The sequence below is a fragment of the Apaloderma vittatum genome, unplaced genomic scaffold, assembly GCF_000703405.1.
Source record: "Apaloderma vittatum isolate BGI_N311 unplaced genomic scaffold, ASM70340v1 scaffold1719, whole genome shotgun sequence".
Classification (NCBI taxonomy): domain Eukaryota; kingdom Metazoa; phylum Chordata; class Aves; order Trogoniformes; family Trogonidae; genus Apaloderma; species Apaloderma vittatum.
The window spans coordinates 55,257-70,076 of NW_009735703.1; the positions used below are offsets into that span (position 1 = coordinate 55,257).

General features: G+C 36.8%; 1 protein-coding gene across 1 annotated transcript in view; it reads left to right on the forward strand.

Moving 5' to 3' along the window:
- The window catches only part of TRHDE (thyrotropin-releasing hormone degrading enzyme), a gene marked incomplete at its 5' end in the record, with an annotated part of 177,635 nt that overhangs the window by 47,558 nt on the left and 115,257 nt on the right, over positions 1 to 14,820 (forward strand). The window contains one exon of the mRNA XM_009876674.1: positions 5,515 to 5,628. Within this exon, the coding sequence (XP_009874976.1) occupies positions 5,515 to 5,628 (114 nt within the window). The remainder of the gene's footprint in view (positions 1 to 5,514; positions 5,629 to 14,820) is intronic.

Genomic DNA, 14,820 nt, shown 5'->3' on the forward strand with positions numbered 1-14,820 from the left:
TGCAGAAAATGATTTATTGCAGAACTATAGCAGATTCATTCTGAATTTCATGTTCATGTCAAAAAAGGTTCTGGCTGAAATCAATTTGGTAGTCATCTTCTTCCATCACATACAGACATACTTTAATTTCTTTTCTTTTAATATGGTTTTGACCCTCTGTTCACTAGTGGTGGATAATTGAGTCTTTATGTATACAGAAACTTTTGTATCAGTAAGAAAACTTTGTAATAAACCCATATTACAATTTATTTTACATTTCTTCCATCATCTTATCTCCAACTAAACACATTATGAGTGTTTAGTAATATTGCGTTGAATGCAAATGTTATTGAAGAAATTTCCTACAGAGGCAGGAAACCCTTTCTTGCTCTCATAAGAGGCATAATCATAGCCTTCAGGTTAAAATGAATGAAATCCTACTGTGTAATCAGCATGGCTTACATCTGTGACTTTACATAGTATTTTTTTAAAAGGCAATGCAAATTCTTAACACTTTCTGCAAATAAAAAGTACCCTATAAGAGGGAGCCTTTGCAATGGAGCTCTGGTAGATGAACCTGAAAATAATAATAATAATGTTTGGTTCATATTCATGTTTTGCATTAAAACTGTCGATGAATTTGAAGTCCTCAAGTAAAACATGAAATTTTTATTGAAAGTTATTGCTGGCTTGTTCTCAGTACAATCGTCTGATTTTGTTATATGCTTTTTATTCTGCAGTACACTAGAGTAGCACACTGTTCAGCTAGAAGAATTACAATACCTAAGGAATCAGGTGTGGAAAACACATATTAGGTCATCAAATCCCAGCTCCTGTTAGTATTAATAGGAATCTTCCATGTGATGTGTTTTGTAGTGCTGGGGTCAGTGCTTCTGATTACAGGGTTACACTGCTTCCCTTAAAACCTTTTGATTAAATCTGATGGTCAATAACTTTTTCCTAGCACTCAGCTTAAGTCTTCCTTTTTCTGAAGACATTCCATTACTTCCAGTTATTCTCTGCAGTGCTTTCATAATTTCCTCTGCTTCCAAAGCAATTTATAGTTCGCATGTGGGCAATTATCACATCACTTACTTGAGAAGTTTGTTTATTTGATTCTGATATCTTTTTCTCAATTTTTGCATTATTCTGGGAATATTAGAGGATCATCAAATGGGTAAAAACTATATCTGAATTTATTTTAGGGTACCAGTGCAATCACAGAGTGCTTTTCAGTGACCTTAAAATTACAAAGGTTTACTTGGTGTCTATGTTGATATTACTTCCAGTGCTGTTTGCTTGACTAAAAGTCAACTCCATTCACGTTGCTGTGGTTTCTGTTTTAGTACCGTGCAGATCAGATCCTTGCTCAGCTGCTTCACTGGATAGCTAGAGCAGATAGAAAATATTCAGATGACAGAAATATTATTTCTACATTTTGGATGCAGAATTGAGTCACAGAGAATATGGATTGCTCATCTGCACATAAAGTTTAAACGGAGAAAGCCTCCAAAAATACTAGCCACAAAGCACTGTCTAGCACCTCCATTGCAGTATTGTCTTTATTTAGCTATTTTTTTCTGGTTTTGTCTTACCGTACTCAGAAGGCCCTCAAGGAGACCTTAGCTATGGATAGCATAGAGCAGGAACTGTAAACAGTGCTAGTTGAGCTGAAAATGTTTTGAACTGAGACCAGGTGAGGTCCAGGATCTCTTGCCTCTGCTCTTTAATTGTTAATTATTTGCTGCATTTTTAATCTTCTTTTGCTGTGCATCATCTTGCCTGCTAATCTAGGGTGGCACATAAATATTCGTTCCCTTCACTTATTTTTACACACAGAGTAAGAGATTAACCAAAATCACTTCTGGTGCCACTAAAAGTAAAAACCACATCTCTGGTTCTGCCTTTTATTTATTGATTACTTTTTTTTAAATTTTGGGCAAGAGGAAAGGGAACTCTCCTAAAATATATTTTCCTAAAATACTTTTTTTTTTATAAAGAATTTTATCAGTGTCATATTCCCCTTGGTTTTAAACCCATGACTTGAAGACATATAGAACACACCTGAGCAGGAAACAAACTGACCTATATGAGACCCTTGTTACATAAAGTAACACAGCAATTGCTTTGCTAGCGTTGTTCCCAACATTAGAAAAGTCACATTAATATTAAGAATTGGGATTGTTAACTTTAGATGTGTCTTTAAAATCAGAATTCGCAAACCTGCTGGCTATTAGTGCTTGAGGACAGTGTTCAGGACAGATAGAAAATGAGAGACAGCATTGCAGAAGGGAAAGAAATTCTGTGGTTGTCAAAATACAGGTAAAAAGCATGTAAGAAAGAATTTTATGACCGATTTCTTCACAGCTCACTCTGTAATGCTTGACAAGATACATATTTTAGGTACATGTTTTAGGAGGGACACATTAAAGTTACACAGATAGCTTGAGTTTAGGCATTTTGTAAGTTGCTGGAGCTTGATATTTCAGCTTGAGTGTTCTTTTAGAACATTTTAGGTGCTTAATTAAAAAAAAAAAAAGTAATTGGAAGGAGTGTTTTGGCATAAAAGCTTCTCCTCAAGCCCGCCGAAAACAAATGAGATATTGGTCAAAACACACGTATTTCTAGCAGCTTAAGTTAGTAGCTTGAAACAATTACCATAATTTATTTAAATAACTATTAAGGTAATAATCAGTTCTATTTTCTTATCACAGATCAGTCCCACCTACAGCCTTTGAAGAAGAAGTCATTTGAATTTATGCACCATGATTTTTTGTGATAGTGTTCCCACCTGAGCACAAAACTTGGTGTGACAAATTGAGTTAAAGAGACATGAAAAGCAAAAGGAAAATTAAAAATTTCTATTGCAAAGTTTTTTAATAATCTGTAAAGAAAGCATGTAGAAAAAACTGTCCTTTCAGTGTGTCTTTAAAATAAGTGCTTTCAGTGTTTCAGGCTGAACATAATACTTGAAAGAGACAAGAAATGTAGGTAATCAATACACATTAATTCATTTTTGTTTTCCAAAACAAAAAGAAATAATGATCTTTTAAGGCAAATGGTGTCTATAGTAAAACACACAAATAAATAAATAAACAATTATGTAAATAAATTAAGTGCTTATATTTTCCTTTCAGACATATAACACCTTGGAAGACAATAGCACCTTTCTGCTGCAAAACTTAGCTTCATTAATTGTAGTTGCTGGTAGTGCTCTGTCTCTGACATTCATAACTATGTCTGACTAGTTAAGCAAATTTGCTACATTTTTGTATTGATATCACATGCTATTTTAATGCCTGTAAGGCACTTTTTCCTTTAGGTGGATAATTAACTGAATACTTTTAATTGTGTCATTAATAAATAAACCTGGAAAACTCACAAAGGAATGTAAGAAATTCTCTTTTGTGACATCATAAATTAATGTTATTAATTCTTTTGAGTTCCAGGAGGATATATTATGAACTTTACAACCTTTATTTTTTTAAAAAAACTCTCTCTGAATAGTGATAGCATACCACGACTTACTGGTTTCACATTTGTTCAGCAGTTCCTCTTGTAATTCAAGAAATAAACTCTCTACCATTATATTTTGTCTGTTTGTCATTAGAAATCATGTAAACAACTTATTCTATTATAACTTTCATACTTCTTTGGTGGTATGCTACTCTAATGTTTTAAATTGTGAAAAGTGCATTATCTCTATGAATGCTTTCCTAGTGTTTCTTTGTCTTTTCAGTTAAACATTCTTAATTTATTGGTGACCTTCAGCTAGATTATGGTCACAGAGTATCCATTAAGCTTAGTTTCACTTAGTGTGCGAATATGACTTTGTCAACCTCGTCTTTTCTCTCTAAATTCTTAAGTTGATTGTCAGTGAAATTCATTGTGATGTTTAGCTTCATTTTTTTCATTCAAATCCTATGTACTGGACATTGTGTATCAGTCTGGTAATCTCGGTTTGTGTGTCTGCCCTTTGGTGCCCCTGTGTTCACTTCACTACAGATGCTCGTTGAGGCATTGATCCCTCTGTGGCACAATTCTCGCTCCACAAGGACACGTACAGAAGTGAGACCTTTCATTCAGGTCTCAAACAAAGCCTTCAGATAAGCCAACCATCATGAAAGCAAACAGTTTACTGGCCAACTCTACTTTTATTTGTCCATTCATTACAGTGTCAGCAGCAGCTCTTCTGCTCTGACATGAGTCTCTCCCTCTGGAATACTTATTTGCTGCTCCCTTTCTATGTATTTTCAGAGTTTCTGACTCCATGAAAGCTCAAAATTATCTCTGCTGATTATGAATTAATCTGATTTCTAATCACATTAAGGAAAGATTTGGCAGAGAATTTTGCTGAAAGTTTTGATATTTGGCAAAAAAGATACTACAGAGAGTTTGAAAAATGCTTTCATAATGGTGTATGTATTTGTGCTCTTAACACTGGTGATGATCCAGGTTGTGCAGAGCCATTACAATAATTTAAAACAGGGTCATCCATTAACAGAAGAATTGATGACACTTGAAGTCCTTTGAGTTTTTCTCCTCATTTCAGCTCTCTCTAAAATCCCACTGACATCCACAAGTCATTCTTGCTTTGCCCTCAGTTTAGGTCCTTCTCCTTTTTTCAGCTGCTGATCTTCATGTACTTTTGTAGGAGTGTAATTTTCCTTGACATCTCTGCTCTTCTTTCTAAATCTAGATCAAAATGAGGAAATTTAAGAGCACGTGGCGGGAGCTGGAAGGCCAGTCAGCTTGGACAGGGCTCCTTTGCATAAACACAGGTGGCTTGTGCCATTTTAGATACCTCCTGTGGATATCTAAGCCTGTGGTTGCTTCAGGAAGAGTGCAAATCTCCTTGAAATCCTGTCTGAAATTTCTTAGGTTTGCGTGGGTGTCTCAGATCATAGAATCATAGAACATTTAAAGTTGGATCATCAAGTCCAACTGTCAACCCAACAACCATGACCGTTAGGATGTTCCTCAAGCGACATCAACTACCTGCTTTTACGTGTCTGAATTCTACATCCGGAGCGATGGCGTGATTGTATAAAACTGTTTTCCTTAGGAAACCAGCCAAGGAGCAAAGTATCAGTAGTATTGAAATCCTAGAGGGCAGACATGGTGGAGAAAGAAATGTTAAAATATAGGTCTGGGATATGGAGATTGGTTCCCAGTTTTTCCAGCTTCTCACTATATGGCTTCAGATTAGTTGAGTTGGAAGCACTTTTTCTGTACATTTGGTATATTAGTCCCTTAAACCTGGCTGAGCATCTACTATAGATAACTAAAGTAGACACTGAATATTCTCATAATTGCTTCTTTTCCCCTTCTTGTTATTTTCTAATGTTTTACTTCAGTAACTTGTGCATCCTGTGAAGGCTTAATTCATTAGTATATGAAAAAAACAGGTAATGAGTTCCAGTGGGAGGCATATGCTACTGTTTTTGTTAAAACTTGTGAAGAATGTGTTTTGTGTAAATGAGATGTGTATAAACATGGTTTCCTAAAGGTTGTTTATTTGAACTGTCTTTGCAGTGGTTTGGTGACCTCGTGACTCCAGTGTGGTGGGAGGATGTGTGGTTGAAAGAAGGTTTTGCTCACTATTTTGAATTTGTTGGGACAGACTACCTTTACCCAGGGTGGAACATGGTAAGTTGATTTTATTTTGTTAATTTAGAGACTCCACAGAAAAGTTCCTTTGCCATTATACTGTTGCTTTTGTTACAGACAGGGACTGCTGAAAAATACCAAATGATGCATGCAAGTATCAGATGTCCAATGAAGCAAAATCACTAGGTGTGAAATAATTTGACAGCATTCCAAAAGTGTAATCTCTGATTTATTACATAAGAAATAAGGTCATGTCTGTCATAGCCCAACATTAAATAACTACCATCTCTGTGCTCAGAAGCAGTTTGGATTAAAGCAGTTATGATTTAATATGAAGCATTTTTGAAAATATTCAGAATATTGAATTTTATTGACAAACGTGAGATAAATTAGAAAGTAAAGTTGAGCTGAAACATTCTGTAAAACTGAGCATATTTTTTCTTACATATTCTGTTCTCTTTGTAAGTTTGCTCTTTTAATCCTCCTGCTATTATTTGGCCATCTAGATGTAAATGTTGACTTAACATGGGGCAAATGAATTGAGATTCTAGTTTTGATTTCCAGCCATGCACAGTTAGATGTGCTTTGTCAACTGGTGTGCAAACACTGGAGCTCTCTGAGGGCAAACTGGGAAGGCCATGCTGGGATATTCTTTTGGAGTCCTTTGTTATATCATACGATACCTAGTCAGGTTCCAGTTTGTATTGACTGTCGTAGTCTAGAAATAGTATGCTCATAAGAAAAATAGGAGATATGAGACTTCAGGGCATGGAAATTTTGTGTGAGACCATGCTTACACATGTTTAATTATGAGGCAAAGTATTTGTTATAAATACAGATTGCCTAATGGAGATTTGTGGTAGCTTGAATGTTTTCCTTAAACTCTTGCATACTAACTTCCGAAATGTTTTTTTTCCATTTCTGTTGATTTGTTGACTATTCTTACCCCTTTAACTGTTGTGTGCCATGAAATGAAGATGTTAATTTTTTAAAGCCAGTTTTTAAAAATAATTGCATACAGGTACTCTTGCTTTCGGTATACTTCTTGTGAAGTTTGAATTCTTTGTAGTATTGTAATTTTTTTTCAGGTGTCAATTTTGGCTTATATTTGCATTGTGAAAAGGAAAATAAATTTTGATCTGAACTGATACCTGTTTTGCATATGTGGACTTGTTGGGTTTACCTAGCTTTGGGTGTATTAAAAGTCATTCTCTTCATCTATATGAAAAACACATCCTGAATTACAATGTAATGATTCTAATTATGAATGCAATGAAATCTGGCAGGCCGTTACGATTTTATCAGAGTGAAATGCCATAGGTGACGACGTTTATACGCTGAATTTTATCTTCAAATCATTGGTCATTTGTTCTTCGCATAATCAATTTAAAAAATCCAGAATAATTTTGCTTTAGAAGTCATTTGGTGTAAAGAACATTTGCCTGGCATTTTTGTGGAATGAATATAATGTTCACTGTTATGCAGACGACATACTCATCACGTAAAATCCTGGCGTCTTAGCAGAATACGGGCAAAACGGATGGGTTGAACAAGGTATGACAGTTAAACTAGGAAATCAGACACCTACTGCATAAATTAGAATTAACTACAGTAATACTGCTGTGGCTGAAAAAATATTAATCTGTCAAGTTTGTCCTCAAATTAAAAAGAAGTTAGGCATAAACTTTTCATGAGGCTTTGGATCATTGGTCTTTGATATAAAAATAACCATACTGACAGATTTAAATAGTTAGAAAATTGGTGACAAGATGGAACATTTGATGAGTTAAACATTTAAACATGCTGCATTCAATCAACAATTGAATCAGTACTGTGATGTTTCAGTCTTATTACAGAGATTGTAGGAAAAGGAAGCAAAAGATAGTTTTATTGGAATTTGGCTTGCTGACTATTTTTGTTGCTAGTATAAAGCATATTTACTGATTATAACATATTGACATTTGTAAACTTAAAAAAGAAAAACTGTTCTAAACAACTTTTTTTTTGAAAGTGAAGGATACAGTACAAGCTTCAGTTGTGAAAACAAGAACTACAAACCTTATTTTCTGTAATGATGGTTAAACAGAGCAATATTCTAGCATTCTGGGTGATATTTTGTCAGCCTCCGAAATAAAAATGTTATGGTGTATGATACCACACCTCTTTGCATCAGGAAAACAGTGATATGCCTAAACTCTCTTTTTTTCTTAAAGAATTAGGAAAGTAAGACAGTTAACTTCTTTCTCTTCTAGTTCTGAAATGTTACTCTTGAAACTGTGCTCGAGAAGCCCTTGGACTAAAATGTCAAATTCATCTTATCTTCAACTTACTACAAATTTTCTGTCACCTTTTCTTTTGGATAAATGTAGAAGCAGAAGACTGGTAGTCAATTCCAGAAAAAAGGACTTTTGTCTGGAAACACAGCTTGGGCAATATGGATACATCTGAGTCAAATGGACCTATCCAGAGCTTCCTACCTAATATGTTGGATTCTTGTTGGCTACAGGCACATAAGCATTTTTTCAGTGTCCATCTTATCTGGCATTTGCAGACTTGGTGTGATTTAACCTGAGACTCTTGAAGAAAGCTATCCATTAGACATGTTCACACTGTTACAACTTAAACCATCAGCACTGAATTCTGCACAAAGCAGAGAGCCATGGTTTCTATCTGAAACCTGTTTTCTGGCTTTTCTTTCTTCTCTAGGTTCTTTAGCTTGCTTAAATATTTCTTCCTCCTCTGGAGTTCTTGGTTTTGTCAATTTTTCTTCAATTGTTTTATAAGCTCTTCTTTTACCACAGGAAAGGTGAATGGATAACAATATTGACTGAACTGCCATGGAGCAGATCTGGAATTTCTTATTTTGTACAGAAGGCATTTACATGCTTCATCAGGCTTGCATAATCTTAATGAGAAAGGAAATCCAGTTCATATTAAACCCTTCCTTTCCTGATGTCCTGGATCGTGCTATTAAATTTTAGGGTGAAGAACAGAATGAGCAGAGTCATTCTGACAGAGGCATCCATTATCTCTTACAGTTAATATAAGATACATCAGAACTCTCCTGAAGAAGTGGACAAAATTTTGCACCTCTTGAAGGTGAAGCTACCTTTGATTTTGCAGGAAATATGTCCCTACTGCACAATCATGGTAATGAAATCACTATTCTTCCCATTTCAGCCTTTTGCCTTGTCTATCCCCCAAGTTAAGAGCTTCTTCAAATTCTTATTCTGAAATGTCTCCCAATTCTTATTTTTAAATGCCATTCTTCAAGGTCTTGGAAGTTTAAACGATTATTTCTGTGTTGTCAGGATGATTTTAAATTGAAAGCTGGCGCTTTAAACTGTCCCCCAGAGATCAGAGAATTTTGCTTGACCATGTGTGCTCAGAGTAGTCATCTGCATGTGAGTTCCCTGGCTCTTGCTGTCCCATGCCTTAGAAAGAGAGGAGGTTTCTGTATTAGAGGCTTACCGTAAAACTCTTTGGTTGTCTCTCCATGCCATCAAAGAGCAACAGCAGCTGGATGGGAGTTCACAACAAGATAATCTCACCTCTGTGGAAGGTGCCTCTGGTAGTTTTGGGATCAGAGAAAAGAGAAAATTACAGCAGAAAACTGCATGCTGATAATTTCCACTTCACAGTCCTGTCTTTCCTTATATACTCTGTTCACCCTCCTCCTTTCAGGGGCCTCTTTGCAACTATATATACCATCTTTCTCTCTTCTTATTCTTCTTATTATCTGGAAGTCCTTTGTATGTGGCTTTGTAGAGGAAGGAGTTCAGCTGAGGCTTACAGATCTAGGAATTTATTGGCTGATCTTTTGCCTCCTTATTTTCTGGTAGAAGGAACCATCATGTTTGTCCTTGAATGTGTCTGGTATTGGGGTAGGTTTTGAGGTCTATGACAGCAGGAATTACTGGCATGTAATTTTCCCTTTCATCCATCAAACAAGCATCAACTACTTTAGTGGTTAGTACCCAGCTTGATGCTGAGAAAGCATTTCATAGAGCCCAGCTCCCTTCTCCCTTTATTATATGAAAGTTAGCTTTGCTGACAACTTTATTGGCTGAGTCAAGGTGTACTACATCAGTGATAGCTTTGAATCCTCTGCCTTCTCAATCCATTGAAGCTCTGGAATAAGATGTACCACTTTCTTGTGTGCTTATTACTTTTATAATTAAGGATGGTCATATTTGCTAGAAATGCTCTTAGTCTTAAGCAATTATGATTAAAGTATCTCGAGCAAAACTTGGTGCCTACATGGAAGGGCATCTTTCATCTTTCTTAAAGTGAACCATGGTTCCTTCATGCTATTGTGTTCCACAAGTCTAGACAATCCTGCGGGCAGCTGAAAAGAATAATGAGGTTGCATATCAACATTTCTGTTTTAAAAATACATGCTGCAGAAATTACCTGTGCCTAAAAAAGTTAATAGAAAACCATTTAACTGAACTTCATTGCATTAAGTACTTTGAATATCAGACAGCGTGCTTCCCAAATTTGTGATAAATGATCTTAATTGCCTAGCTTTCTCATTGACTGGATTGAAATAATAAATATGACCATTAGACAGATGTATGTCTTCAGCGTGCATTGACTTAGATTACCTCCTAAAGCGTTCGTCTCCATCTGTAAAGTTTTTTAGACATTGTTTGACTCAAAAACCCCAGAAAATCGTTATAAGTTTTGAAGTAGACTTAAGACATGGGCCTTTTTGATATATTTCATTATTATTTTGGCATTTCTCACTTGAGCTGTAGCCTGCTTGATCCTTCTAACCCACCATAAATATCACACTGGCTCAGCATTGAGAGAGATTCAGTGTTTCATTTTTTAAAACTACTTTCATGTCTTCTTTTTTGGATAAAGTCTCCCCATGCTGGTATAAAGTAAGCCTTTAATTAATACCACATGGAGTGTTTTTTCCCCCAGTAACTGTTCAGTGAAGTCAGTCCTTGTATGATTTTCTGTTTTAACTCAACTATGGGAGAAGCTTTCAATGTAAAATTAACTAGAATCTCATGTATAATTGACTTTGGCAGGAAAAAAAAAAGATATGTAAAGGTAAGGTGTAAGACCTTCTGGTTGCTGATTACTAATCCTTTTAACGTATACCAGTTTAAAAATCCTTATACTAAATTTACCTTATAACTAAGAAAATAAAGTTCCATCTCCATGTGATTTTCCGTAACACAGTTTCTTTTTTCATGCTCTGACAAGGTGGATTATTATATGAAATTCTTAACATTAAGTAGTTAACTCTTAACATTTAGAGATCAGACATAAATGAATATCAGCATTTAGATAAAACATTTATTCAAGAGATTAAGTAAAAGTTTGGAGGATGTCAGTGTCTCTTCCTTCTTCATGTCATTGTCTGCTCATCTTGAGAGAGAAGTTGAAATGACATTACAATGAGAGCTTTTGGGTCATGTGAGTTCAAATCTCCTGAGTTCAGAGTTTAGATGAAGCTTTGGTTTCACAAAGAAACTTCGATCAGCTGGCTGAATTGTATACAGTTTTGAGTTAATAACCACTTTGTCTTCGGTAAAAATGACAAGGAAACTTCATAGCAATTTCTGCCTCAAGGCAAGGACTCACTGCAAGATCTCCCTACTAAAATAGGAATATGTACTTCATCAGGAAATATAGTTGATACTCAAAGTTCAATGGCAAAGCTATTGCTGTATATTTGAGGGTATCCTTACTGAAAGATACTGCTTCTCAATTTTTCAGCTGTCTTGAATGTACTAACACTGTTGGTTTCAAATTTTAGGACAGTGTGCAGCTACTTGGAGCACAAGTTGATATGTAATTTTTGGTGTGTCTGCAAAACATCTTTGGTTCCTTCAGGACTTAGCTCACTGAATTTCATCACTTGCAGATTGAAACGGAGTCTAGGCATGCAAAATCCATCCAGCAAATGTCAGAACACCCAGAAAGTATGATCGTTGATGGTGATCTTTGGCAGTTGTTGCTGGAAGTTGATGTAGTCTATCAACCACATTCCAAAGCCACTTTTAATTTAAATATTATTTACCATTTCTTGAATTGAAGTGATTTTCCTCTACAGATTCCCCTTGTGGAGTTTGAATTAGAGGATAAACTTCATACTTTTTTTGCCCAATGTTTTAAAATATTTTGGAGAAAAATGCACAAGGAGACAGGCTTCCCAGAGAAGTTGTGGATGCCCCCTCCCTGGTGATGTTCAAAGCCAGGTTGGATGGGGCTTTGAGCAACCTTTTCTAGTAGGAGGTGTCCCTGCCTGTGGCAGGTGGGTTGGATCTAGATGATATTCATTATCCCTTCCAACCCAAACCATTCTATGATTCTATGACAGTGGATCTGCATTCATCCATTTGCTTAATGAATCGATTTCTGCAAAAGTAGCTGCATACAAGGTGACAAAACTTGATCTCGGAGAGTGAAACTGGCCTTTTTTTTTTGGAGTACTGGGGGTCAGTATGTGTTGCTTCCATTTCTAACACTTTTTTTTTGTACTGCATCCTCCCATTCTGCAGGCTTTCTTTTGGAATAATGGATCTGGTGTACAACCAAATCAAAGCTATACCTGAAAAACAGCAGTTGAAGTTACTGATAAAATTGCTTAAACCCTCCAAATCAGCTACCTATCTGCTTGGCAACTTGAGCGGGTGGTAAAGAATATCAGATTTGGCACTTCATTGAAAAGAAAATATGTATATGGTTCTCTTTGCTGATACTCAAAGCTACTGGTCTTCCTTAAGATAGCAATTTTTTTAAAAAATCTGTAAGCTGCTCAAGCACTTTACAGAAGAGTAAAGAGAAAGAAATGTTGCTTTCATTTGTAAGTGTTCATGAGACTTCCTGTGCTCTGATAACTTAGGATTTATAAGCATGTAGGCAGAAAGAACCTTTTTTTTTTTCTTTTTGGCCCCCAGTGGATCTTTCCTGGCCTTAAGATATATTATTGAACCTTAGGTTTCCTCACAGGTGTTATTCCTCTGTAGTTTGTTAAGCTTCACCCTGAAATATACTGTATTAGAGCTGAACTTCTGGTAGCATATATGCTGGTGGGTTTTGATTGCTTTCAAAATTTGCCACTGTTTCTTTTTCCCTAGGGTGCACTTTCCCTATAAACCCAAGTATTGCATCTTCAAATGCTTGATTTGTCACGCATGGGACATTACTTATCTTCTTTGTATTCCTGATAGCTAGTAAAGCACTAGATTTTTGAGACGATATTTCTGGCAAATTTGTCAGGAAAATAATTTGCAGATTTCCACGCCAATATTAAGCTTTATTCATGTATATTTCTCAGTCCATAAACTGTTTGAATGGCTGTCCAAGAACAAAGGCAATGCCTTTAATACTGAGGCCTTTGATCTCTTCTGAGTACTAATTATCAGTTTTGGCTTTCATTGTGCTATTCTTTTTGTTCCACTGTTGGATGTTTTCCAAGGTTTTTTTTTCCCATTTAAATTCTTTTCCCTGGTATTTTGTATTAATTTTCAGAAGTTATTTTTATGTGACTAACTTTAAATAATACATTATTGTCTTGCTAACTTGTACTCTTACATTATGCCTCAGTATGATGTTGTAAAATCACCAGCAGCAAGCCTTTTCCATTACATCATTGTTATTCTGTTATACACAATAAATTTTTCATGGCTCCTGAAGGTACTGTCTTTTCTGCCAAAAAATGTTATTTTCTTTCAATTGCTTTCTGTCCATTTAGAGGTAGACTAGCTGGGCATTCTGTTGGAGATTAACATACAAAAAGTGACCACGACCTTTCCATAAACCTTCCTCCCTAGAACAAGGTGAAAATAAAACAGAACCAGAAAGCCAGTTCCATACTCCTGAGTCTTTTTACTATGGAATGATTTACACTGCAGATCCATGTTTAAAAATCTTCAGATTAATTTCATTAAGTGGAAGAATTGCTAAAGGTAGAAATTTTCTGACCCTGTTACCAACACCATTTGTACTTCTTTAACCCAAAGCAGTGAAATTTGAGTTTTCACAATGATTAACTGTTGTTTAAGTAGGCGAGAGCACAGAGAAGGGATAAATTTTTCAGGACAAAGAAGCCATTCCTATGAAGAGATGTTTGGGAAATAGTCTGAAAATGTAAATTTTTGAAAAGCATGTTCATCTGATAACAGCACTTGAGTCTCTGCACCTGGAAGCTTTTCAAGAATAAGCTGAAAAGCTTATTAGAAATAATTGGGATGTCTTTTCTTGCCAACACAGGTCTGCTCTCCCGGACTTGACTCCACAGTTCTAGGAAGGCTCTAAGGAAAGGAGATGAAGAGATATGATTCCCAAGTGGGCAGTAGGAAGTTAATGATCATAAGAGTATAGAATTGTTTGGGTCTATGGGTCTGGGTGGGATTCATCCTAGGGTGCTGAGGGAGCTGGCGGAAGAACTGAGTAAGCCCCACTCTCTATCATTTTATCACCAATTCTGACTAACTGAGGAGGTCCCAGATGCCTGGAGGTTGGCCAACATGACGCCCATCTATAAGAAGGGCCCGAAGGAGGACTTGGAGAACTGTAGGCCTGGCAGCCTGACCTCAGTGCTTGGCAAGGTTATGGAACAGATCATCCTGAGGGTCATCAAGTGACATGTAGAAAGACAACCAGGGAATCAGGCCCAGCCAACATGGGTTTAGGAAAGGAAGATCCTACCTGACCAATCTCATCTCCTTCTATGATTGAGTGACCAGCCTAGTGGATGAGGTGGAGGCTCTGGATGTGGTCTGCCTTGATTTCAGCAAGGCCTTTGACAATCTCCCACAGCATCCTCCTGAAAAAGCTGGCAGCCCATAGCTTGGACAGGTGCACCCTTGGCTTCATTAAAAACTGGCTGGATGACTGGGGCTAGAGAATGATGGTGGATGGTGCTGCATCCAGTTGGCATCTGGTGACTAGTTGTGTCCCCCAGAGATCAATACTGGGCCCAGCCCTATTGAACATCTTTATTGACGACCTGGATGAGGGGATTGAGTCTACTCTTAGTAAGTTTGCAGATGACACCAAGCTGGGGAGGAGTGTCAATCTGCTGGAGGGTAGGAAGGCACTGCAGAGGGACCTGGACAGGCTGGATCAATGGGCCAAAGCCGAGGGTATGAAGTTCAACAAGACCAAATGCAGGGTCCTACACTTTGACCGCAATAACCCCCTGCAGCGCTACTGACTGGGGGAGGAGTGGCTGGGGGGGGGGGCCGCGGAGGGGGGGCCGGGGGG